At 41.2% G+C, this 25466-nt stretch overlaps 1 protein-coding gene across 4 annotated transcripts in view; it reads right to left on the reverse strand.

Annotated features, from left to right (window-relative positions):
• Window positions 1–3046: 3046 nt before the first annotated feature.
• The window catches only part of LOC143974779 (N-acylethanolamine-hydrolyzing acid amidase-like), a 55920-nt gene continuing 33500 nt past the window's right edge, over window positions 3047–25466 (reverse strand). Inside the window, exons 5-11 of one of the 4 annotated variants that reach the window (XM_077476512.1) lie at window positions 24690–24766; window positions 24368–24540; window positions 14497–14559; window positions 10088–10154; window positions 8583–8611; window positions 8136–8213; window positions 3047–5623 (exon numbers count right to left, since the gene is read on the reverse strand). In XM_077476512.1, coding sequence (XP_077332638.1) covers window positions 8138–8213; window positions 8583–8611; window positions 10088–10154; window positions 14497–14559; window positions 24368–24540; window positions 24690–24766 — 485 coding nt within the window. In that variant the 3' untranslated portion in view covers window positions 3047–5623; window positions 8136–8137. The other 3 variants (XM_077476510.1, XM_077476509.1, XM_077476513.1) reach the window with 3 other exon arrangements.

Below are 25466 nucleotides of genomic sequence, written 5' to 3' on the forward strand. Positions count from 1 at the left end.
GTGTGTGGTGTGTGTGTGGGGGGGGGCAGCTTTGCTGAGCTGAGAAATATGCCGTCATGGTTTTGCAATAGTTTGCTTACCTGTTTCCATGTGTTCATCTCTAGAGACCAGCCGACCCTCACCTGACTGCTTTTGTAATCCATCCTCTGGCATGACTCCACTCTAGCTCCTATCAGAGAGCTCTATATTAACCTGTGCACTGCAGGCCAACCCTGCTGATCAACCTTTGTGTGTTAGCTTCCTGTTACCTGCCGTGTGCTCTTCTGTTGTTCCGTTACCGACTTTGGTGTGTCCTTGACTATCCCTGTTTGCCTGTGATCCTGACCTATTGGCGTGTCCCTGACTATTCCTGTCTGCTTGTGGCCCGACCTTGGCGTTATCCCTCACTATCCCTATCCTCCTGTTACCTACTGTGGGTGCGAGCTGGGGGACCCTGGGGGTCGCGACCTTGAGCCAGTTGCAGCCCAGTCCATCCTCACCACTCAAGGCGCTGGTGAACACCTGCTGGCTCTTAGACTCCGCACCCCAGGGAATCTTACGCTCTAACCCCGGTGGGATCCCACGTCCACAGCAGTCAGCCATAGGGTCCACAACCTTGTGGTGCACTCCTGATCCCTACGGTGTGTATCTGTCATCTCGCCTCAAGGTGACCTTGCATATGCCTTTCAAATGCAATAATATACTTTGGGAGAAGTCATTTTCCTAGCCCTCAAGATTGTAGAAATGACTAAATCCAGCCCCTTTAGGACCTGGGCTTCAACAGACAGATCAAGGTTCCATTCACACCTTGTGCAGGGATGTGGGTTTTTATGTAAAAAACAATTGTTTTCTATCTGCCTTGTTCACTACTCACAATACTGGCAATCATGTGCATATTTTGTCAGCAGTGTTGTGTGAAAACAATTGTTTTCTTTGTGTCCTTGCAGAGACCTACATATTCTATGCAAGTCAAATCTGCATGTTTTTTCCCCATCAGTTTTTATGCACATATGGTGTGAACGTGGCCTTAAGCCAGCCACTGAGAAACAAGGTGGCAAACAAAAAGTCTGGACTATTCAGGAGGGCTGGCGGGAAGTCAGCCAGGAGCCTGATGAGGTCTGGATTCTACATCCTCCTAGGCCACTGGTGCAATTTGAATCATCAGAATGCCTTCCATCTCCTGCAGAGTAGGCAAGGCTGAGGAGGAGGAAGGATGTGCATCAGGTTGATATTTGCAACAAAAGGTATGAAATGTTTGTAAAGCTTCCTTTTTTTCCCTTTAAAATAACAATTATGTCATACTTACCTGCTCTGTGCAATGGTTTTACACAGAGCAGCCCAGACTCTCCTCTTCTCGGGTCCTCCTCCTGGCTCCTCCGCTCTGCCGAATGCCCCCATAGGAAGCCACTTCCTATAGGAGCATGTCTGTGGGCTTGCTCCAAAGCTGGGCTTTTTGCGTCTATTCAGACACACAGCCCTGCTCAGCCCTGCCCTTCACTCTCTGCTCAAGGGTTTTGACAGATAGCAGCAGGAGCTAATGGCTTCCACTGCTCTCAGTCAAACCTGCGAGAGTGGGGAGAGGGGAGAACAGCTGCTGCACATGTGCACAGCGATGGACAGAGAACAGGTTCAGTTGAGTAGTTAGGGTTGGCTGCGGGGGGAGCTGCACATAAGTTTTTTTTTACCTTAATGCATAGAAGGGTCTGTCATGATTGAACCAGGATCCTGTGACATATTTCGATGGACATGGTCACAATGGCAGATTGCAGGGCAGGGCTGGCAATTGAGAACAAGGCCTTATGCCCCGTACACACACGAGCGGAAATTCCACCAGCAAAAGTCCGATGTGAGCTTTTGGTCGGAAATTCCGTCCGTGTGTATGCGCCATCGTACTTTTGCTGGCGGAATTTCCCCCAGCAAAAGATTGAGAGCGGGTTCTCTATTTTTCCGTCGGAAAAAGTTCCTATTGGAAATTCCATTTGTCTGTATGCAATTCCAATGCGCAAAAAAACACGCATGCTCAGAAACAATTCAACGCATGCTCGGAAACATTGAACTTCAAGTTCTTGGTTTGTCATAGTGTTGTACGTCACCGCGTTCTTGACGGTTGAAATTTCAGAGAACTTTTGTGTGACCGTGTGTATGCTTGCCAAGCTTGAGCGGAATTCCCTTGGAAAAAAACATCCAAGATTTTTCCGACGGAAATTCCACTCGTGTGTACAGGGCATAAGAAAGGGCGTCCCGTCTTTTATCCATAGTGTCTTTAAACACTGGAATGTCCCCTACAGAGCAGTGAAAGTGATTGTAAACGATCATCTTGTAGAACAACCCATTCCATTTAAAATAGAAATGGAAGGCAAAACATTTGTTTATAGATAAAAAAAATAAAAAAAAATAATAAAAATACTTTTCCCTTTTTCTTTATAAGTGATTACATTACCCCCATTCTCAGCTACATAAGAGCTGGGAGAGGAGAAGCAGCAGCACACAGATTCCGAGTGAATGACTATGCAGTGGACAAGTCTGATCATTGGAGGAAAGCAGGCTGAGTTCCCAGCATAGCTAGAGAACTGACCATGCTATACGCTCCTGCTTAGTGTGGTCATTTTTAATAGGAAAGCAAAGGGACTAGCAGGAACACCAGAGACTTCACATAAAGAAATCAATACAAAGAGAACAGGATTCTTTCTCATTCAAGTACATGGCACAGCAGGCCCACATCAGGAATATGAAGTGTTGGGGTAACAAACGCTTCAAGGCCAGCCAGTAGCAAAGATCATCAGCATCACAAGGAGACAAAAAAGGAAGGATGGAGTGGGAGCAGGCTGTTTATCTAGAGAGCTGGTTAAAATTTGGATATCAGAGCTCCTGGGATAAGGATTCCTAGGAGTATCAACGGTAAATATAAAGTAATATTCCTTCATCATAACACTGTATACATGTTAACAATCTCAATACCTCAAGAGCTTAAATATGACACTACAGTTAAAAGTAATGCATATTTAAGAACCTTTTTACTTCAAATAATAATAATTTCAACAATGATTCACAATCATAGCAAATACTGTCAAGTAGGTAATTTACATTTTATTTAATTGTTTTAAAATAACAATTTGAATTACACTGTAAAGCACAAATATAAATTTAACAAACATTAACAAACAGTAACAAACATTAAGTAAAAAAAAAAAAAACTGTCAATGTTACATCATTAAAATAGATAGGACAGAAAGTTTTAGTTTGTACTACTGCAAGTGGTGTTAGAACAACTGGAATTCTGTAGCGGAATGATGCAGGTGCAAGAAGTGGAATTTATCCTTGGGCAAAGAAGCAGCTAGTGTACTTCCTTTTTTATATATACACAGAACAGATACTGACACCCTGATAAAGCCATTGATGTAATAACAAGCTGGCCAAGAGCTGTTGTGTTTAGGACAGCACCTGTATTACTTCAGTCATCATTCACGGTGCAGGAGAATGTTTTTCTATGATATCAGCAATGGAAGCACAATCTTGCATCATCTACTTTTAAAGTCATTTTGGTTCATTTACTGAAGGCAAATAGATTGTTCACTTTGCAAAGGGAAGGATCTCCAAAGCTTAGTGAATGTGGTGACATTTCTTTTTGCAAAGAATGCATAATCATATACAAGAAAAATAAAAAAAAAAACAGCATTTTTTCTTTAAACATGATTGGACAATGGAAGTTAGCAGAGCTCCACCTCAATCACTAAGCTCTGGGGTGGGGGACTTCCTATGCAAAGTGCAACTTCCTTGCAAAGTGTATATTTGCCTTTAGTAAATCAAGCCGATTCTCTTTGAACCCTAAATTATCAAATAACCAACAAATCCTCCCTCAACTGTTTGAATAAACCTAGTTGCAGATAACAGATTTTTCATCAGCTGCTAGGGGGGGATTTTGATGGTCTTTCCTTTAAATAATAGCTTGTAGCGACTACCAGCTTATTTATTGCACTGCATTACCTTTTTTTTTCAAAATTACATGTTAAATTAAAAACTGTAATATAAAATTAACTACCAATACACTAAGAACAGTAGAAAATGATTTTTACAATATTTTATACATTTATATAAAAGATCAGCTATACTCCAGTGTGCTAAATCCTGAATTTACCCCAAGCGCAGTGTTGGCAACCATCAGCATTTTTACTGGCAGCCAGTAAAAAACAGGCAATTTTCTTCTGCCATAAATGCCAGTAAAAATAAAAGGTTGTGAGTAAAAAATATGGCTGTGCCTCTTGGCCCGGAGCCAGCCGAGACCATACGATTGCCTGCTACAGTGTTTTCGGGCGGCTCTGGTGAAGGCGGTGCCTGAGCATGTCCTGTGATGTCATGGTGCAAGGGAGCCAAGCAGACAAGAGGCTTGTGCGTGGGTCTGCGGGATGGGAGCAAGGCGGGATGGGAGCAAGGCAGGACGGGAGCGGGACCATCAGTGCTGTTTTCACTGGAGGGACTACCTGGCTTGGAGAGAGACTGTCACTGTCCCGTGCTGTGTTGGTAATCTGTACTGCTGCAGTCTGCTGTCAGTATCACAGAGAGAGTCAAAATCATGTGTGTGCCGCCCATTCAAATTTCTTGCCCTCCTGAGTCCTGTCCCTGAGCTACTTACTTATTATAGCGAAAATAAAATGAGAAAAATGTTTTTTTGCCTTATTATCTACCTTAAATCACATTGCTAATTACATATTTTTTTTGTTTGTAGCCTAAATAGTGAAATTTGTACTTAAAACTGTAATTTTGTAACTTTTGGAAATGCCAGTAAAAACTTGGCTGCGTCAGTAAATCTTGGGTGTCGTGTCAGAAAATTTCAATCTGTTGGGCAGAGTTGCCAACCTAAGCATCACTTTTATAACTTACTCGTATTCACCCAAAAGAAAAAAAAAAAATAGGCTTGCAGGAGGTGCAGGGTCCTGAGTTTGGATTTATATTTTTTCCTTTGGGCAACAGGCATTTTTCTTTCTTCCAGTTTGTATACATTAGCCTCACTGCTACACTATGAGACTAAGCTAGCCACTGACAGTGAACGTATTTCATTTTCCCAAAGATGGAGGCTGTTGAAGCAATTTTACATTATGTGCACTCCTATATCACTGTGGGGTCACAGTAAAGGCGTAAGGGCCCCATCTTGGATCTGGTATTCTCTGTCCATTTTGGAGTGGGAGTGCAAATAGAGTAAGATAGTTTGTTGTCTACTCATCACCACTCTGATCCACATGTATTTTCCTTTAAATTTTATTTTGTAATGTGAAAAATGTGATTTTAAATATAAATAATAACCAACTTCAAAACAGCTGAAAAGACATTGCAACACGTAAATACAAAGAGCAGATTAACAGAACATAAACAATGGCACTTGTAAATTGGTAGTACATGACTCTATAGCAGTGATGGCAAACCTTGGCACGCCAGATGTTTTGGAACTACATTTCCCATGATGCTCATGCATTCTGCAGTTTAGTTGAGTATCATGGGAAATGTAGTTCCAAAACATCTGGGGTGCCAAGGTTCGCCATCATTGCTCTATAGGCACTTATGAGTGGTTCATTTGTGGCACATCATAGCAAAATGCATAGATGCAGGGTTTCAGATGGATCTTCACAGCAAGCATTTTATACGTCTGATTCTGTAGAAAAACAAAAATCACATTGGCACTTATTTAACAACATGGTGCCAAGAGCAATGGTGTAAAGAAGGAAGAGAGGCACAGTAGGGCATGCCAAACGAAAACCACTCCTTGTCCATACAACTGCTATCTTAGAAAAAAAGAGATAAAAAGGGAAACATTAATGGCTTTAGCTAATTCAAATTTTTATTTTTTGGTTACAAATTCATCTTTCTATAATTTTTTTAATTATTTGTTAAAATATTCCCAAAACTAAAAAAAGCATTTAATATAGTGGGTCCAAAAGCGGAGCATGCTGGGCTATAAGAAAACCTAACACTGACTGTCCACTTGCTGGCTGCTTCTGTTTAACCAATGTTAAACTATAGGTCCATAGCAGCTAGTGAACAGAGAAAGAGATAGGTCTCTCCTCTGACTATCCTCAAGCCTCAAGATAGGCTATTTAGGTCATTCACAGCATAGTCAGCTTATGATCAGCTGCAGAACCCTCAAGTGCATCACCAGATTGCTGGAAGAGGCATATATGGAATTTTAATGTCCAATCTTATAACTACCTGACCATAGATAAATAAAGAATTGAAAAAGTATTTGCATTGTTGTTTAGTCCTGAGGAGGATAAAAATATCAAGAAAATAAATATATAATGGAAATACAAAATACATTTTTAAGGGCTTTTTTTTTTTTACCTATATAAAAAAAAATACCCTGTTGAGGTTAGACTCCATATCTACTGCCTAGAGAATATTAAGACATATTCGGGCACTTAAACTTGGTATGAATGCATAAATGCTCTTTATATATTTGCCTGGAGTTTATATTTGTTTTGATAATGGAATAAAAGATACAGGAACAAAGATATCCATGTGACAAAAACAAAGCTGTTCTAATAGCTGCAGATGCAAGCATTCAACCCCTTTTTCAAACATACCATGGACATAGAAGATAGAAGACCTTACATGTAATTCTCTATATCAGGGGTCTCCAAACAATGTCCCATGGGCCACATATAGCCCACTACAAGATTTTATTTAGCCCCTAGCTAGGGGTTGTTCTAATGGCTGCAGATGCAAGCACTCAAACCCCTATTCAAACAGACCATGAACATAGAAGATAGAAGACCTTAAAATTTGATTCTCTATATCAGGGGTCTCCAAACAATGGCCCATGGGCCCCATATAGCCCGCTACAAGATTTTATTTGGCCCCCAGCTAGGATGAGTGGCATATTCTTAAAGCGGTTGCAAACCTGCTGAATTTTTATTTATTTTTTTACTCACCTGCAAAGGAAAAGGCATAATGAGCTAGTATGCACCGCATACTAGCTCATTATGAAATACTTACCTTAGAACGAGGCCCCGACATCTGGCCCAATCCACGCTGAGGGAGCTGAAGTGTTCCCTCTGCGTTTCTTCCGGGTGTCGTGGCTCCTGCGCTGTGAGTGGCCGGAGCCACAATATCGTCACTCCCGCGCATGCACACGGGAGATTTCTTCCCGGCAGGGTCCGGCGTCTGCCGGACTTCCAGCTGAGAATCCCCTGTGCGCATGCGCCGCTGCAGTCAGCGGCGCATTGCGAGGGGAATATCTCCTAAACCATACAGGTTTAGGAGATATTTTTTTTTACCTACAGGTAAGCTTATTATAGGCTTTCCTGTAGGTAAAAGTCCAAAAATTGACTTTACAACCACTTTTAGTGATTGTAAAGTCTCATTTTTTTTTAATTAAAAATAACAAACAGGTCATACTTACCTGCCCTGTTGCATTGATTTTGCACAGAGCAGCCAGGATCCTCCTTTTATTGGGTCCCTTTTCAGTGTTCCTGGCCCAATCCTCCTGTTGAGTGCCCCCACAGGAAGCATCTTCCTATGGGAGCAGCCGAACCACAGCTCCCTGTTGAGACATGAAGCCTTGTCCCAGCCCCGCCCCCTTTCCTCCTCATTGGCTGACTGATTTTTATTGACAGCAGTGGGAGCCAATGGCACCGCACTGCTGTCTTAGCCAATGAGGAGGGGAGTCCCAGGCAGCCGAGACACTCCTGAAACATCGCTGAATCTAGATGGGGCTCGGGTAGGTATTAGGGGGGATGAGGGGTATGAGGGGGATGAGGGGGATGAGGGGGATGAGGGGGATGAGGGGGATGAGGGGGACTGCTGCCCACAGAAGGGCATCTTATACATCTTAATGTATAAAATGCATTAAGATAAAAAAAAAACTCTGCCCTCACAACCACTTTAATGTGAACTGATTGAGACTGCCTATGAGCTCCATTTCTGATGTAAAGTAGAATATGATGGGGGTACCTATTATAAAGGGGGAGGGTCTCTGATAGGGAACCTGATGTAAAGGCAGGAACACTGATGTAAGGGGAACTCTGATGAGGTCCGTGATGTAAGGGGGGACTCTGATAGAGATTTTTTTTTCGACCTGAAAATATTTGTAAAATATATGAGCCTTGTACTAAAACACCAACACCTTGACTAGTATCAGACATAAGAATGACAAATGAGTGTCCTACCTTTATATTAGCTTTCTAATTTGAGTTGAGTATTCCTCAGGAAAAGCAGCACTCATTGTTGTTGTATAAATGGTTATACTAAAATGAGCAGACAAATAAAGGCCATGAAATAATTATTACATAAATAAGTCCTGTAGTTTTTGTATATTTTTATTGAGGAGTATGCAGGAATACTGAGGATTCATCATCTTCCATCACTAACTAAACAAGAAACAGACCCTTGTCCCCAGCAGAAAATATTTGTATTAGAAATATATTTTTTTGGACTAAATACTGTAGATGTGATTAATAGATATTTTTACTCATACTATATTATACATATATATTACTACATAATAGCTAAAATATATGGAAGACATGGTACATTTGTTTTAAATCATATTTTGGTAAGATAAATTGCTCTCATCATGATACTAATAATTATATTAATATTGGGATATGACTTACTGATTTAGCACTGGCTCTACAGACAGCACCTGTAAATTACAAATGCAAAGAATAAATATTACACTTCATGCTAAAAATGCTAATGACTGGCAATTTAAAATGGAGCATATAGTCATCTTATTCTATTATATACTGATATAAAAAAGACTATTACCTTAAAAGTTTTGAATAGAATGGAGATAGATAGTTAGTTTTTATTACTGTCTGTGCCCGTTAGGGAGATTCACCCTCTGTTTACCATTAGCACTGAAAATGAAAGAAAATACCAAGTTTGGATTTTCCCCAGAACAGTAATAGAGGGGAAATCTTCCAATTGGGACACTAGTTCTGGCGACCCTTGTGACTAACAGAAATTGCCTCACTTTGGAGGGATTTACCCTCGCTTCCTGTTATGGCTGTGGGACAGGAAGTGAAGGGAAATCTCCAATATGGGACACAGATGGCAAAAAAATAGCCCTCCCTTACTCTATCTAAAATGAAAAAAAAAAATGCAATTGGTTCTATTTTAAATATTACATGTTTAGGAAAGATCTTTGGAACATCTGCGCGTGGGGTTTCCCACAGGCATGCATGAAGATGGTGCAGTTTTGGAGGTCCCTGATCTCTGTTTGTCTATGCATGCATGGGGAAAAATTATTTTTTTAAGGGAAGTACTCGCCACAACTGTGAGCCCAGTGTTTGGCTCAAAGGTGCGGTATGCCCCCATTCACCTAAGTGGGTTGTGCTCCATGGTGGTACAGCCTACTAGGAGTGACAGGAATAAAATATGTGCTTTGCTGTGAAGCAAGGCATCATGGCCGTTGCAGGTGTCCAACTCAATCCAGCTGCCTTTGCAGTTTAAGGGTCTGTTGGAGGGTGGTACCAACTTTTAGTATAAAAGCAAGCGTAAACTAAGTCTAAGACCCCTTTCACACAGAGGGTGTTTTGCAGGCACTAAAGCGTTAAAAATAGCACCTGCAGGCCGCTCTCAAACAGCTGCTCCATTGTGAAAGTGCGAGGGCTTTCACAGTGAAGTGGTGCGCTGGCAAAACATCATGAAAAGTCCTGCTAGCCGCTTCTTTGGAGCGGTGAAGGGGCGGTGTGTTTACCGCTTCTCAACTGCTGTTCCCTATTGAAATCAATGTGGCAGTGCAGCTATACCGCCGGCAAAACGCCGCTATTGCAGCGCATTGCAGGCGGTTTTAACCCTTTCTCAGCTGATAGCGGGGGTTAAAAGCATCCCGCTAGTGGCCGAAATGCACCGCAAATCCAACGGTAAAACAACGCTAAAAATAGCAGCGTTTTACCTCTGACGCTATGGGCGGCGCAGTGTGAAAGGGGTCTTACTGTTACATTACGTATTATTTTTAGCAGGCTACAGTGCAAGTAGAGTCTAGCCAATTACAAATGACCATATAAAAATCTCTTTATGTTCAAATGTAAAACCATGAAATCAGAAGAAGTGCATGAATTGTTCAGTATTCAATTTTTTTTAGCACCAGACAAAAGAATAAGATGGATCCAACCTTATATAACGAGACTGCATTGATGTTTGCTTGTCCAGTTGCATTCAGGGCTTTTATAGCTGGAGTTCTAAAAAAATAAAAAATGAACTAAATATGTAAATACAAACAAAATAAATAAATCAGAAGCTGACCTGGAGAAACAAGAACCATCTTATTTTTTTTTTTGCCTTAAAGTGGTTGTACACTTACATATACCACAGAAGTGACTAGCCTTAGGTGGTACACAGAGATTAAACAAATCCTCCTACGTATGTTTATCTATAGGCCTCTTTTCTTTACATTAGTTCAAAGTACACAGGTCAAAGCATTTTTCTCAGCATTAGAAAGCAGGGGGCAGAAATCTGACGTCACACCCACTGCACAGCTAGAGCACACAGCTCTGTGTAATCTGAGAGCTGAGTGGAGGGAAGGGACACTCTGGCTCACAGAAAAACATACAGAGCTGGGGCTGTCAGTCATCTGCTGGGGGGGGGGGGGGGGGGGGTGGTGAGGCTGTCACCTGGGATTCTGTTGTGTCATTAGCCTATCTAGTAGGAGTGACTGATGCAGATAACAGAGGGAAAAGACAGCAGAAAGAAAAGACACCTCCTGTTTTGGATAGAGGCGAGTGCACAGTAAAGAAGGATATGCTTTGTTAATTTTTCAGTTCAGAGTTTACAAGTACTTTATTTTTTTCTGCAGGGTTACTTTTACAAGGTCTGGTTTATGTTCTCCTGCTATAATATAAACAATGCTTTGATGAATTCAACCCTTCAGCCTTCACCACTTTCACTAGCCCTCCAGGCCTGCTGTTTCACCTTTGCTAAAAACTTCATGTACCCCATCAAGTGGCTTCTACACCAGCAGAACTTTATAATGCAGGAATGATTCACAAATTAAAGAAGTGATAGGGAATCCCTCCAAAGTGACAGAATCCATGAATCACCAGGACTAATGTCCTCATTTGAAGATTTTCCCCTCTATTCCTGTTCCGGTGACTACCCAAAAGATAGGATTTTCTTTTTTCACTCTCTTGGTAAAAAAGTAAACAGGCCAAATAGAGAGGGTGAATCTCCTTAACATGGGCACAGACCCCAATAAAAACCTGACAGCAGTTCTAATCCCTCTTTACTCTAAATTTAAATCTAAACTTTAAGAAAATTTGCATTTGGTTATACTTTAAAGTGATTGTAAAATCTTGTTTTAAAAAAAATAATAATAACAAACATGTTATACTTACCTGCTCTGTTGTAGTAGTTTTGCACAGAGCAACCTGGATCCTTCTCTTCTCGGGTCCCTCTTTGCTGCTCCTGGTACCTCCCTTCCGTCGAGTGCCCCAACAGCAAAGAGCTGAGCCGAGTCACAGCTCCCTGTGTCCATTCAGACACGGATCCACGACCCAGCCCCACCCCCTCTCTCTTCTGATTGGCTAACTGACTTTGATTGACAGCCAATGGCGCCGCTGCTGTGTCTCAGCCAATCAGAATGCATTAAGATAATGCAAATACTGGTTTACCCTGTGCCGGAGGTGGACTCCCTCTCCCTTCCCCCCCTCCTCCCCCCCCCCTCATGGCGGTTATTAGGCTGTGGGGTTGGGTTTGACCCCTGGGTGCCGTCCTTTCTATATCGGTAGGCTCCTTTCCGTAATATTATTTGTAGGGCCCCCCCCCTCCCCCCGGGGTAGGTAGTACTTGTGCCCTATTAGATGCAACCAGGAGAACCTATCGTCCCTTATTGGGAGTAGAGGGCTGTTAGGATTCAATGTTATTGGATGTTGGGATTTATGACTTGATATCCTCTTGGGTACCTAGGATGTGATATTTATGTGCCTTACGATTTTGTTTTGCATAACTGCTGTGCTGATATTGTCTTGTTTTGTTATCACCTTGTTGAAAAAACAAAAAATAATAAAAACCTTTCTGTTAAAAAAAAAAAAATGATAATGCAAATAGAATGCATTAAGATAAAAAAAAAGTCTGCCTTTACAACTGCTTTAGACCACCAATGTGACTAAGAATGCAGCCTAGCTATTCAAACCTCTCTGGGGAACAAAACCCTTCTATTCACTAGCAGGAACACTAAAAACGAAGCCTATCATATTACTAAAGTGGCATTGCCTGATCAACCCTATCTATTCAGCAGAGAGCAGAATATCTGAGAGAGACTAAAGTTACAGAATATGCTGGCTCTTTTCCTTATCACATGGATCAAAATTTGGCCAGTTCAACAGAGACCGGACAAATTCCCATACATGTGTGGTAACTCCTGCTTGACTGAAGTCAATCCAACTATCCACTTCTGTTGCACTGGCTTGTTGGAAAAATGTTTAGTGTATTCTCACAGTGGAGAGTCCCTGCTGTCAAAATACAATGCCTCATCCAGGATTCCTCTATCCACCTTGATTTTATGGATGGGGGAATTTGTTATTTTTCTACCTATCTATGGCCAGTTTTATTGTTCCTTGAGATACTGAAGACTATTTTATGAACCCAAGATCTTTACTGAAAATAGGTAATAGCCAATCAGTAGCTGAAGGTCATGGAACAATAAAGGGCAAAGGCAGAAGAAGTCGTTTTTATAATGTGGAGAGTGTGCAGTTGCAGATTACCTGTTACTAGAGCCTGGGCACGTGCCTCTGATGCCCAGACCTAATGCTTTTACTAGGCAAAAGTGGTCCTCAACAAAATTTTTTTCATTGAAACAGCATAACACCCTACTGGATGATATGTAATGCTATGCTTCCATAAGGAAAAATTGTCTATGTAAACCAGGAGTGTTCCTCACACTATGAAAAACACATTGGAGGAGATTTACTAAAACTGTTGCACACAGAATCTGGTACAGCTGTGCATAGTAACCAATCAGCTTCTTGATATTATTGTCAAAGCATAGTTAAACAAGCTGAAGTTAGAAGCTGATTGGTTATTATGCACAGCTACACCATATTTTGTGTGCTACAATTTTATTAAATCTCCTCCATTGCATTATACAACAACAGTTTTTGCACAGATACAATTCTGACTGACCCTATATAAACTACAGAGAACACTGGTATTGGTCCAACCTAATATTTTAAACTAATACATGCTCAATCTAGAATAGGCTTGCCCATCTTTTATTTAAACTACATAGCTTGAGCTCAATCATTGCTGCAGAAAAAAGACCAGGGTTGATTTACTAAAACTGGAGTGTGCAAAATCTGACTCAGCTGTGCATGGTAGCCAATCAGCTTCTTACTTTAATAATAAAACCTGGAACCTGAACATCACAGTCCAGCCTTCGGTTTGACTTTGTTACATCAGTCATTTCTCATCACTGAAAGTAATGCTTGGTATCATGCTCTGGGAGCTCCAAACCACATAAATCCAGAATTTCTCAATTTCCAGGCTCAGGGGTTTCATTTTTAAAGATGAATTGTTCAGTTTTATAGCCTGATTTTGCACTTTCCAGCTTTAGTAAACAAACCCCATTGTGTACTTAAAAGTGGGGTATGCCTGTATAGTGAAATACTGTCTATTCAGAGCAACTTCTTCCCCTGAAAAACTTCCCCTGAAATACTAGTGTCTGAAACTGGAGCTGTTCCTGATTGGTTGACAAAACACTTTTGATCTAATGTGTGACAAATCATGCCTCCTGGCCGCAGACAGCTGCAGGTATAAGTTCCAACTGAATTTGTTCAGAGATCTCCTGTATTGTTTAAGGAAAAAAGCACACTCTTAACTACCCTCAATTGGGTGAACAAGTTCTCCTGTGAAAAATGCCATTTACTGCAAACAAATACACAAGGACCCTTTTCATATCATCATTAGATATTCTAAGCAGAGATTGATGTGTTTTTTTTTAAATCTCATGTTTTCCAGGGTAGAGGAGATATCTAGGATCCTATTGTGCACAATTTTAAAGCGGGACATGTTAGGTATCTATTTTCTCGGCATAACATCATCTTTTATATTTTACCAAAAAATTGGGTTATGTAGGTTTATATATCAGCAAATTAACCCCAGTATGTCCATGTTTAGTAATGAGCACTTCTGAATGTGGGAAATGGTTAACACTAAATTATTTTTAAAATTTGGAACTGATAGTTGATCATTTCCCCTTTGTGCTGAGAATAGAAAAAGTGGGTTTTCACTGCAACGGTTGACTGAACTGGAAATGAGAATCGGTGTAGTGTGGGTAAGTTAACCATAGGAAAGATTAAACCACAAATCTTCTGAATATCTGTATAATTCAGCCATTATCAACTTGGTGTTCATTGATTTTACTATGAATGGCTGTCCCTCTTTCATTAATGCATTCAGATAGACATGGACATAGCTGAATTTACCATTAGACACAGTAAATCTGAACCTACAGGCAACAGAAAAAAAAGAGGCTGCCTTTTTCCTTTTATCACAATATTGATCAATCTGACTGATTATTTTTCATACCGTCGGTCATCATTTGGTGGTGGGGTGGTCCAGTGGTCATAGTTTGTTTCTACGTGGAACCATCTGTAATGAGAGATAGAGCATAGATTTAAAATATCTGATATGTTTTTACAGCTAAATCACATTTGCTAATTTGCACCACAAAAGTTCTAGTCTTTGATTAATACCATTTAACATGTATCATAGGTATTCAGCAGTGACATAATGCATTACCTTACTACACTCATAAATAAAATCATGTTGTATGCATTTCAGTGATACCCACACCCATTCACAGCCCCATGGCCTACAGTGTAACTGTGCTGAATTATATTAGTGACATTTGGTTTAAAAGACACTGGGGTTGATTTACTAAAGGAAAATGGACTGTTCACTTTGCAAAGGAAGTTGCACAGTGCAAGGGGATTATTCCTATAACTTGGTGAATGTGATGAAATTTCACTTTGGAAAGACTATCCAATTCTATGCAAGGAACACAAAATAACAGCATTTTATGTGCGCACATGATTGTAAGATAAGCATCATCACAGCTTCACCTTATTCACCAAGTTCTGGGGAAACATTCCCTGCAAAGTGCAAATTCCCTTGAACAGCCTATTTGCCTTTATTAAATAAGCCCCATAGGATTACTTAATCTCTCTGGTGGTAATCCCGAGTGTGGCTCGGGGTAAATTTTCATTACCAAAAGCGGTAACCGAGCGGTACTGCATCACAGTATCCTGGGAAAGTTACTTACCTTGTCCCCAGGATCCTGCGATGTCCTCCCGCTGTGTCCGCAGGCTGCGTACTCTGGTTGATTCATCACTGTGCCAGGCTCCGTTCCATGTGAGCATCATGACACATAGGGGCAGGGCCCAGTGGCAAATTCAAAAAGTGCAAAAACATAACACATACAGTACACTGTAATCTTACAGATTGCATTGCTGTATCAAAATCATTTCACCTCCCTTTTGTCCCTAATACTTTTGTCCCTAATGCTTTGTCCAGTGCCCTGCGTACAGTTTTATATTATATATACTGTTCTTTCTGCCTGAAAACCAAATAGTGTCCCTTTACATCAAAAGCGGTTTTAGACCAGGTAGAAAACAGCAATAATAAATTAGAATTACTTGTAGAATTGGGTGATAGTGATCCGTGGGGGAAATTCGCCATCAGACACTGAAAGTAACAACAGCGACAATTCTTCAACTGAGCAAATTTCAGTGTTTTTGATTTGATTACATTACTGAATACATTTTATTATTATTATATTATTATTTGTTATAATTATTTATATTTATTATATTATAATTTATGATTTGTGTTTCAAACTTTATCATACCCGGGTTGTCTACTAGACTCTTGTTTGGACAGATTTAAGTGAGTTATTCCTAAGAATTACAGGCCTACAATATAAAACGCCAAATTTTCCATGCAAAACAATGTACCGATTTGAGCATCAAAATTCTGACATAATCATACTGCCAGGAAGGTTAAATCAATATTAACCTCCCTGGCGGTACGATTATTTCGGATTTTAGGTGCTAAAAGCGGTACCATTATTTTGCATGAAAATTTGGGGTTTTATATTGTAGTCCTGTAATTTTTAGCAATAACTCATTTAAATCTGTCCAAACCAGAGTCTAGCAGACATCCCGGGTATGATAAAGTTTGAAAAATGAAATCATAAATTATAATATAATAAATAATTATAAATCATTGTACCAAATAATAATACAACAATAATAAAAATTATTCAATAATGTAATCAAATCAAAAAACACAGAAATTTGCTCAGTTGCAGAATTGTCACTGTCATTACTTTTCAGTATTTGATGACGGATCTCCACACAAATCGCTATCCCTCAATTCTGCAAGTGATTACAATTTATTATCGCTGTTTTCTAGCTGGTCTATAATTTTTTTTGATGTAAAGTGACAGTTTTGGTTGCTATGGACAATCTCCAGTTTCCAGGCATAAAACGGAAAATTTATATCAAATACTTACCGTAATTTTCCTTTCCTGATGTACTCCATGGCAGCCTACGTATGGGTTAACCCCGCCTCTCCTACCTCATAGGACCCCACTCCCATAAATCTTTGCTTCTAGTCAGAGACCACGTTCCGTAACTTAGCCTACTCCAGCAAATGGGAGGGAACTCCTGCTGCCATGGAGTCCATCAGGAAAGGAAAATGACGGTAAGCATTTGATATAAATTTTCCGTTTTCCTGACAGACTCCATGGCAGCCTACGTATGGGAAATGACTAGCCATTCACACCCGGGTGGGCAATTGCTGGTTAAAGAAAAGAAGGTTTAATTGGCACCGTCAACAGATAAGACATTCAAAACAAAATTAACCAAAGACAAGGAAACCGGTTCTACACAATAGTGTGTCATAAAGGTATTAATCGACGACCATGAGGCCGCTTTACAGATCACTTCCGGGGAAACATGACGGGAAGCTGCCCACGTTGTAGAAACACTCCTGGTAGAATGAGCAGTAACCGCTTCTGGGGGAGCCAGACCCTTAGCCTTATACTCCCTTTGGATGGCTTGGACAATCCAAGATGCTATAGTTCTTGAAGAAGCACGTAAACCTCTATTCTTCCCATAAAAGTAGATGAATAAGAGGTCAGAATTCCGGAAAAGAGCTGTGGCTTCTAGGTATTGCTTTAAGACTTCTCCAACATCTAGAGGATGAATATTGGAGTCTTCATCTGCCTGGAAAATTGTAAGGACAATTTCCTGATTTTCGTGAAAAACGGTTGTTACTTTCGGATTTGAACCTAACATAGGAATCAGGACTGCCCGATCTGGGAAAAAGGTGAGAAATGGCTCCTTGCAGCCTAGGGAACTAATCTCAGAGACCCTTTTGGCCGATGTTATGGCCACAAGAAAAGCAGTCTTAAGAGAGAGATCCTTAATAGATGCTTGTCCCATATGCATTTCTGAGAAAAAATCCAAAACAAAAGGAAGATCCCATTTTGGAAACCTTGGCTTTCTCTGAGATCTGAGTCTTCTTGCCCCTTTGAAGAACTGCCTAGTGAGAGGATGCTTGGCCTATGAGATACCTGAAAATGCAGAGATCGCAGAGACCTGAACCCGCAAGGAACTTACAGATAGGGACAAGTCTAGACACTTTTGTAGAAAACCAATAACATCCCGTATGTTCGGATCTCTACATGAGCCGTTGGATGTAGACTCATAGTCCGCAAATTTTGCCCAAATCCTCTGATAAACTTTGTTGGTACCTGGTCTTCTGGCATTTAGTAGAGTAGAAATGGCTGTGTCAGGACAGCCTAATGCCTCCAGCCTTTCCCTTTCAAAAACCAAGCCATCAGATGGAGCTGAGATGGGCAAGGGTGATAGGTTGTTCCCTGTGACAAGAGGTCCGGCCTGAGAGGGAGCGGAACTGGATCCTGGTAGCTAAGTTGTAATAAGAGAGGGAACCATGGTCTGTTGGGCCAGTATGGAACAACCGCTACTATTTCGACTTCTTCCCATCTGAGCCTGGACAGAAATCGGAGAATGACTGGAACCGGGGGAAAGGCATAAGCCTTGTGGAACCTCCACTGGTCCGTCAGTGCATCCACTCCGAAGGCCTGAGGACAACGACACCTCGTGTAATACTTCTCCAGCTTGAAGTTGCACGGGGAGGCAAACAGGTCCACCTCTGGTAGAACTCCCGGAGACAGAACCCAGTTGAACACCTCGATGTGGAGAGACCACTCGTTGTTGTCCAGGGAAAACCTTGATAGTAAGTCCGCCTGGACATTTGGAATTCACGGAAGATAGACTGCCGTTAGATTCAACAGATTTGACTGGGCCCAAGCCATGATTGGCCTTACTTCCCTCAGCAAGGAAAGACTGCGGGTGCCCCCTTGTCTTTTGATGTAAGAAACAGCCGTCGTATTGTCCATCCTTAGAAGGACTGAGGATCCTGATGTCAGGTGGAGAAAAGCCTGTAAAGCACGGAAGGCGGCCCGGAGTTCCAGCACATTTGAGACTACCTTCTGGGATGGGAAGTCCCACATGCCTTGGGCTACTTCCGACAAGCATAGAGCACCCCAACCTCTGATGCTGGCGTCCGTTGTCATCGTTACCCAGGAGACCGGGGCTATTGAATGGCAATTCAGAAGGTTCTTCTGCTGTAACCACCAAGGAAGACTTTCCCTCATTGAAGGGGTTATCCGAACCAGATGATCTCGGGAGTTCGGATCCCACTGTTGGAGAAAGCCCTTCTGAAAGGGTCGCATTTTCCATTGCGCCCATTTCACCATTGGAGCTGTGGCCACCATGGTACCTATTATTATCAGACACTGTGAGGCCCTGAGAAGGGGAGATGACATTGCAAGATAGATTCTGTCGCGAATCACCGGAATCTTCTCTAGAGGTAAGGAGATTGTACTCTTTACTGTGTTGAATCGGGCTCCAAGAAATGTTAAGGGCTGAGTTGGGATTAGATGACTTTTCTCCTTGTTCAATAGCCACCCGAATTCCGTCAGGGTAGAAATGACCTGATCTCGATGTGACAAGAGATGGTCTCTGTTTTGAGAGAGTAAGAGCAGATCGTCCAAGTAATGGTGCAATCAAATCCCTTTGACCCAGATTAGAGCCACGATAGCCAGTAAGAGCTTGGAAAACACTCGAGGCGATGTTGTAAGCCCGAATGGGAGACATGTAAACTCAAGGTGTGTCCCAGCGCCATAACCAGGAAGACCACAGACAGAAAAACAGTACAAACACACAAAAACTGCTGCTATAGATAAAATGTGTATACATTACCAGTCCCGCACAACACCTGATCCGACCTGGTACAGGGAGCTTGAAGTACTCATAGTGCACCCGGGGCATCATAAATGGGGGGGGCCTCCCGCTAATAGCAAGGACGTTTGGCCAAATTGCCACTTACCAGCCAATGGCTGGTTAGTAAGCTCTTCATGGCATCGCATCAAATCGCCCGTGCCCACCCTGCTAATAGCTGGGGAATTGGGCTCCAGAAAGAACCGCCATCCTGAAATTCGTGCACAAACCAGCCGGCCTGGATCCAACTTCATAAGGTAAAACCTTGGTCCTAGGAGGAGGACAAAAAAGGAATGTGGTCTCTGACTAGAAGCAAAGATTTATGGGAGTGGGGTCCTATGAGGTAGGAGAGGCGGGGTTAACCCATACGTAGGCTGCCATGGAGTCTGTCAGGAAAGAACAGTTTTTATTATATAAAACTGCATGCAGGGCACTGGGTGGACCACTAGGGACAAAGGGGATGTGAAATAATTACATACAGCAATGTAATCTGAAAGATTACATTATACTGTATGTAATGTGTGTGTTTCACTTTTTGAATTTGGTGCCGATCTCCATCCCCGTGCGTCGCACCGCTCGCAGGGAATGGAGATCTGCTCCGCGATGGATCGAACGAGACACGGCTCACTCGTACAGCGCGGGGACATCGCTGAATCCGAGGGAGAAGGTAAGTAAACATCCTCCTGGATCCAGCGATGCAGTCCCGAGTCTGGCTCGGGGTTACCGCTTTTGGCATAAAAATTCCACCCCGAGTCAGACTCGGGAATACCATCAGGGGGGTTAAACCTAAGACCAAAAATGCAATATATTGCAGACTGCCAATCCAAATATGTGGTGGCTGCATCTGTTTTCTTTTTTAATGCTTTCCCCCTCTATTTTCAACTGGTGTTCTGACCAGTAACACACCTCCTATATTAGAGTGCCCCGAGTCTGGATGAAGGAGCACAGAGAGCACAGCAGACAGCAGCATTGTCAGTCTGGGGGGAAGGGGAGTGTAATGCCGCGTACACACGATCAGACTTTCCGGCAGAATTGGTCCAGCGGACCGGAATCTGTCGGACAATTCAATCGTGTGTGGGCTCCAGCAGACTTTTTTTCCACAAAAGTCTGACGGACCTAGAAATAAAACATGTCTCAAATCTATCCGACGGACTCAAGTCCAACGGACTAAAAAAAAAAATCGCTGAAAACCATTCGTCGGTGAGCTGGTCCGACGGACCAAATATGGCGAAAGAGCAGCTATTGGCTACTGGCTATTGAACTTCCTTGTTTAGTCCCGTTTACGTCATCATGTTCAAAACGAACGGACTTAGTCCGGTCGTGTATGGCCAAGTCCAGAAAGTCAGTCGGACCTCCACCGAAAGTCGTTGGACCTAGTCCGTTGAAAGTACGGTCGTGTGTACGCAGCATTAGAATCACTAGCAGATTTAAAGAGTATATAAACCCAACATTTCATATTCCTGATATACACCTGCTGCACCATGTACTTGTATGAAAAATATCCTGTTGTATTGCTTCCTTTGTATGAAATCCCTGGTGTTCCTCTGCTTGCCTATTAAAAAGTGAACACACTGTAGTCAGTTCTCTAGCTGTGCTGGGAACTCAGCCTGCTCTCCTCCAATGATTAGACTTGTTCTGACATCCTCCCCCTACAGCCTTTCACTGGGAAGATCAGTGTGCTGTTGCTAGACATATGCGCTGCCGAAAAATGTGTTAATTTTTCGTTTCATTTGTTTTTTTTTTGTTTTTTGGGTCATGATCGAAACTCGAAGATTTGTACATTTGAAAATCCAAAGTCTGGAAATTTGAAATAACTAACTAACAATTGGTAACTATTAAATTATAGGTATTTGAATTTCCCTTTAAATTTCCCTTTAAAACAAATGTCACAGCTAAACAAATGGAACAGAACAAATTATTAATTAATAATGAAAAGATTTTATTATTATTTATTATTTCATTACGTTCCATTCATTTAGATACGGCATTCGTTATTTTGGAAAATTCATAACTTCGGATAAATTCACATTTGTTACGTTCACTAACAGTCAAATTTGAAAGGAAATTTCAATTTTCGTATTTTCAAATTTTTCAAATTTCCAAATGTTCAAATTTTCAGATTTTTGAATTTCAAATTTCTGCATTTTTGGATTTTCGAAAATCCCCCCTGCAAAGCTTTTCACTGGGAAGATCAGTGTGCTGGTGCTTCACCTCCCCCAGCTCTTATGCAGCTGAGAACAGAGAGAATGTAATCACTTATAAAAAAGGGAAAAAAAAGTATTTTTAATGTTTTTTATATCTATACAAAAATGTTTTATCTTTCATTTCTATTTTAACCACTTCAGCCCCGGAAGGATTTGCCCTCTTAATAACCAGGCCATTTTTTAGCGATATGGCACTGCGTCGCTTTAGCTGACAATTGTGCGGTTGTATGACGCAGAACCCAAACAAAATTGATATTCTTTTTTTACCTACAAATAGAGCTTTCTTTTGGTGGTATTTGATCAAATAAAATGTTCTGTTCAGAGACCCTCGGGTCCACTTGGGTCCAGGGGATAATGGGAACTAAAGGTGTCTATGTTTCATGTTTCTCATGATGTAAGATATGTTTGGTAATCCTCCATATCCGCATTATTTCAATACTCAGCTAACAGTAAGCACCCCTTTCAGCAGTTAATGGTTTGCCTGATCTCTGTAAACTGATACATCTGGAAGACAGCTTGTTCTTTTGAAAAACAACAGACATTGACTGGATCACCAGATGAAAATAGAAGAAAGTATATAAAAGAAAACTAATACAGACATCACATCTAAGAAATTGACAAGCTTCAATATAATAAATGTTTGCTTCTGGGTTCAATACTGCTTTAAAGGCTTATAGGTTACAATAAGTGCAACCAACACTGATTGACACGTTTTAGTATTTCTTCCATATATAACTAGCTGGACACTATAGAAGCAGGGTGTCTGCTGAGAAATCTCCCTACCCTCTTTCATAGCCTAATTCAATCAAGGTGTTTACTACCCTTTCTAAGTGCTGAACTTAAAGTGTTACTAAACCCAGTAATATGAAAATAGTTAATCCTTCTTTTTACATTAAAATACTGCCTGTATATACCTTTTTGGCTGATCTGTATACCATGGTCACATGATAAACTGCAGGGTCTGCCCGAGTGCTGAGTGTTCAGGTAGGAGGAGATTTCCTCTACATCCTGTGTCCTCATGCTGTTATGGGAGGAGGATCATCCATGAATCAAGATGTGACATTCGTCTGTAAACGTGCCCAAATGTGTGATGTCAATATCATGTGACCTGACTAGCTCAGCTCAACAAGGAAATGTTCTCTTCAGCAATAGAGACTAAACTGAGCATGTGCAGGGTGACTACACTGATTGTGTCTTAACTGGCCTTGCCAAGAGTGACCCAGCAGGAGGGGGAGGATCTGTGCATACAGGACCAAACAGCCTTTTTACACATTGAAGAGGATTAACCCCTTAAATTCAAGAGTGAGTATAACAAGCATTCTATTCTGCATATACAGATTGATTTTACTGTTGTGGGTTTAGTAACACTTTAATACTTATTACACAATAAGATACCCTAATGGTTACAAACCATATTGACTAATAATGAATATTAACGTGGTTGTAAACCCAGATAACAAAAATTAAACTGAACATTTTAGCTAACTCAGCTAAGCAGCACAACTCATTTGTGCACAGTCTGGCAGGGATACGAGCAGCTAATCATCTGTAATCCTCCCTGCTTTCCTACTGAAAAACAAAAAACAAAAAACAGATACATGCAAAAAATTTGTCGCCATGCCCCCTCTCCTTTGATTCACAGACATGCAGAGGAGACTCATGCATGACATGAGTGAAGGGTGCGTGCCTCCTGCTGCCCCAGTGGAAATGTGTTTAGTTTTAAGTGGTTGTAAACCTCATAGTTCCCAAATACACGCACCATTTTATAGTTTGTTCTGTAAAAATCCAAAGAGCTGTATTTTTACCTCTGTATTTTTATCTCCAAGCCTATCACAGCTCTCTGAAAATCTCCAGTCCGAGGGTGGCAGAGTCGGGACATCGCTGGTCACACCTCCCAGCTGTACAATCCACCTCCCATCAGGGAGCGATGTGTGTGCAGTACATGATCTGATACTTTCGGGTCTGGGGTATGAATGCTCGTGCCACCAGCGACCCACTCCTGCTGTGATCACACAAATCGGGAGCCTAGCGGTGGGTACCGCAGATTCGATCTACGCCGGCGCCCGCCAATTACTCGGGACACAGGCAGAATGACACTCTGCCTATGTAAACAAAGCAGATTGCCATTCTATCAGACAGGAAGGCATTGATCCTGTGTTTCTGCTAAGCAGGAACACAGATCTTTGTCTTCCCCTAGTTAAAGCACCTTCCCACAATGAGTAAGCATACCCCAGGCACACAGTCAACCTGTTATTCACCCTTGATGTTAACCGCTTACCAGCCAGTGTCATTAGTAAAGTGACAGTGCATATTTTTTAGCACTGGTCACTGTATTAGTGTCATTGGCCCCCAAAAAGTGTCAAAAGTGTCTGTTTGTTTCCTGACTGCTTGCTGCAATATCGCAGTGCCGCTATAAGTCGCTGATCGCTGCCATTACTAGTAAAAAAATAAAAAGTATCCCACAGATTGTAGACGCTACAATCCAATCAATATACGCTTCTTGGGATTTTATTTACCAAAAATATGTAGCAGAATATATATTGGCCTAAATAAAGAAATTAGATTTTTGTACATTCTTCTATTGAGTATGTTTTATAGCAGAAAGTAAAAAAAAAATTTTTTTTTTCAAAATTGTCAGTCTTTTTTTGCTTATAGCGCATAAAATGTAATCCGCAGAGGTGATCGAATATCACCATAAGAAAGCTCTATTTGTGGGGAAAAAAAAAAGAACAACTGTTTTATTTGGGTACAGTGCTGCACGACCGTGCAATTGTCAGGTAAAGTAATGCAGTGCCGTATTGCAAAAAAGGGCTTGGTCAGGAAGGGGGTAATACTTATCAGGGTCAAGTTGGTGAGTAATGAATTGTAATAAGCTTCACTTACTCTCCTCTTTGGGGATCCAAAGGCCAGAGGTCTGCAGGTCCACCCCTATTTCTGGTGATGACCAGTCCTTCTCTTGGCTGAGTGCCACCCATGATGTAATACGTATCAGCGATAATTGGAGTCTTTGAAAGCTGCAGTGCAGCATTCTCAAAATCTCTGGCATTATACAATACCTGATGGAAAGAAACATACAGCAGATGTAAATTCTTCTTCTTTAACTTCTGCAACCTTTACAGTTTCAACACTGGATTGATAAAGCACCAAAGAATCTTATTTGAAAATGCGTTATAATCATTCTGGACAGCTTGGCCCGTATACTTACATCTCTTACTAGCCAGCTGACAGGTGAGCTTCTCTTGAAAAAAGCAGCAATGGCATTCTCCCACCACTTTCCTTTTTCTGTGTAATATTGAAATGTAAAAGTTACAATCTTTCCTTAAAAATAGTATATTTATTTTGTGTGATGTGATGGGAGTGGGGTAGGGACAAGCATGACTAGCCTCTACCTTGTTCACTTTAGGTTTCATGATTTTAAGCCAGGTTAGGACCAAAGGGACAAAAAAAAAAAAATATATATATATATATATATATATATATATATATATATATATATATATATATATATATATATATATATATATATATATATATATATATATATATATATATATATATATATATATGGAGTGTTACTTTAGGAAAGCAAATGTTGTGCGCCATCAAGATCCAGGGCCTATACGGACATTCATTTTCTTGTTTCTGATCTCTATTTCTTTCACTGACACCAATGTTGGGGCACTATTCCTCCCACTGATACCAATGATGGGGCACTATTCCTCCCACTGACACCAATGTTGGGGCACTATTCCTCCTACTGACACCAATGTTGGGGCACTATTCCTCCCGCGTAGATAAATAAATATATATGTCAATGGATGGTACACAAAATAGTTTAAATAACTACATGTGACTAATTAAGCTAGTCATTTCAAATGTCCACCTCCCACAGTGAATAAGTGCCAACTAAGCAGTATTCAATCACGGGCAATGTGACGATTGGATCCTCTTTAACTTAGGACAATAAAGTGCATACAGTGAC

This window comes from Lithobates pipiens, unplaced genomic scaffold (genome assembly GCF_037356315.1).
Source record: "Lithobates pipiens isolate NorthernLeopardFrog02 unplaced genomic scaffold, aLitPip1_a1.2 Scaffold_13, whole genome shotgun sequence".
In the NCBI taxonomy this organism is placed as follows: Eukaryota; Metazoa; Chordata; class Amphibia; order Anura; family Ranidae; genus Lithobates; species Lithobates pipiens.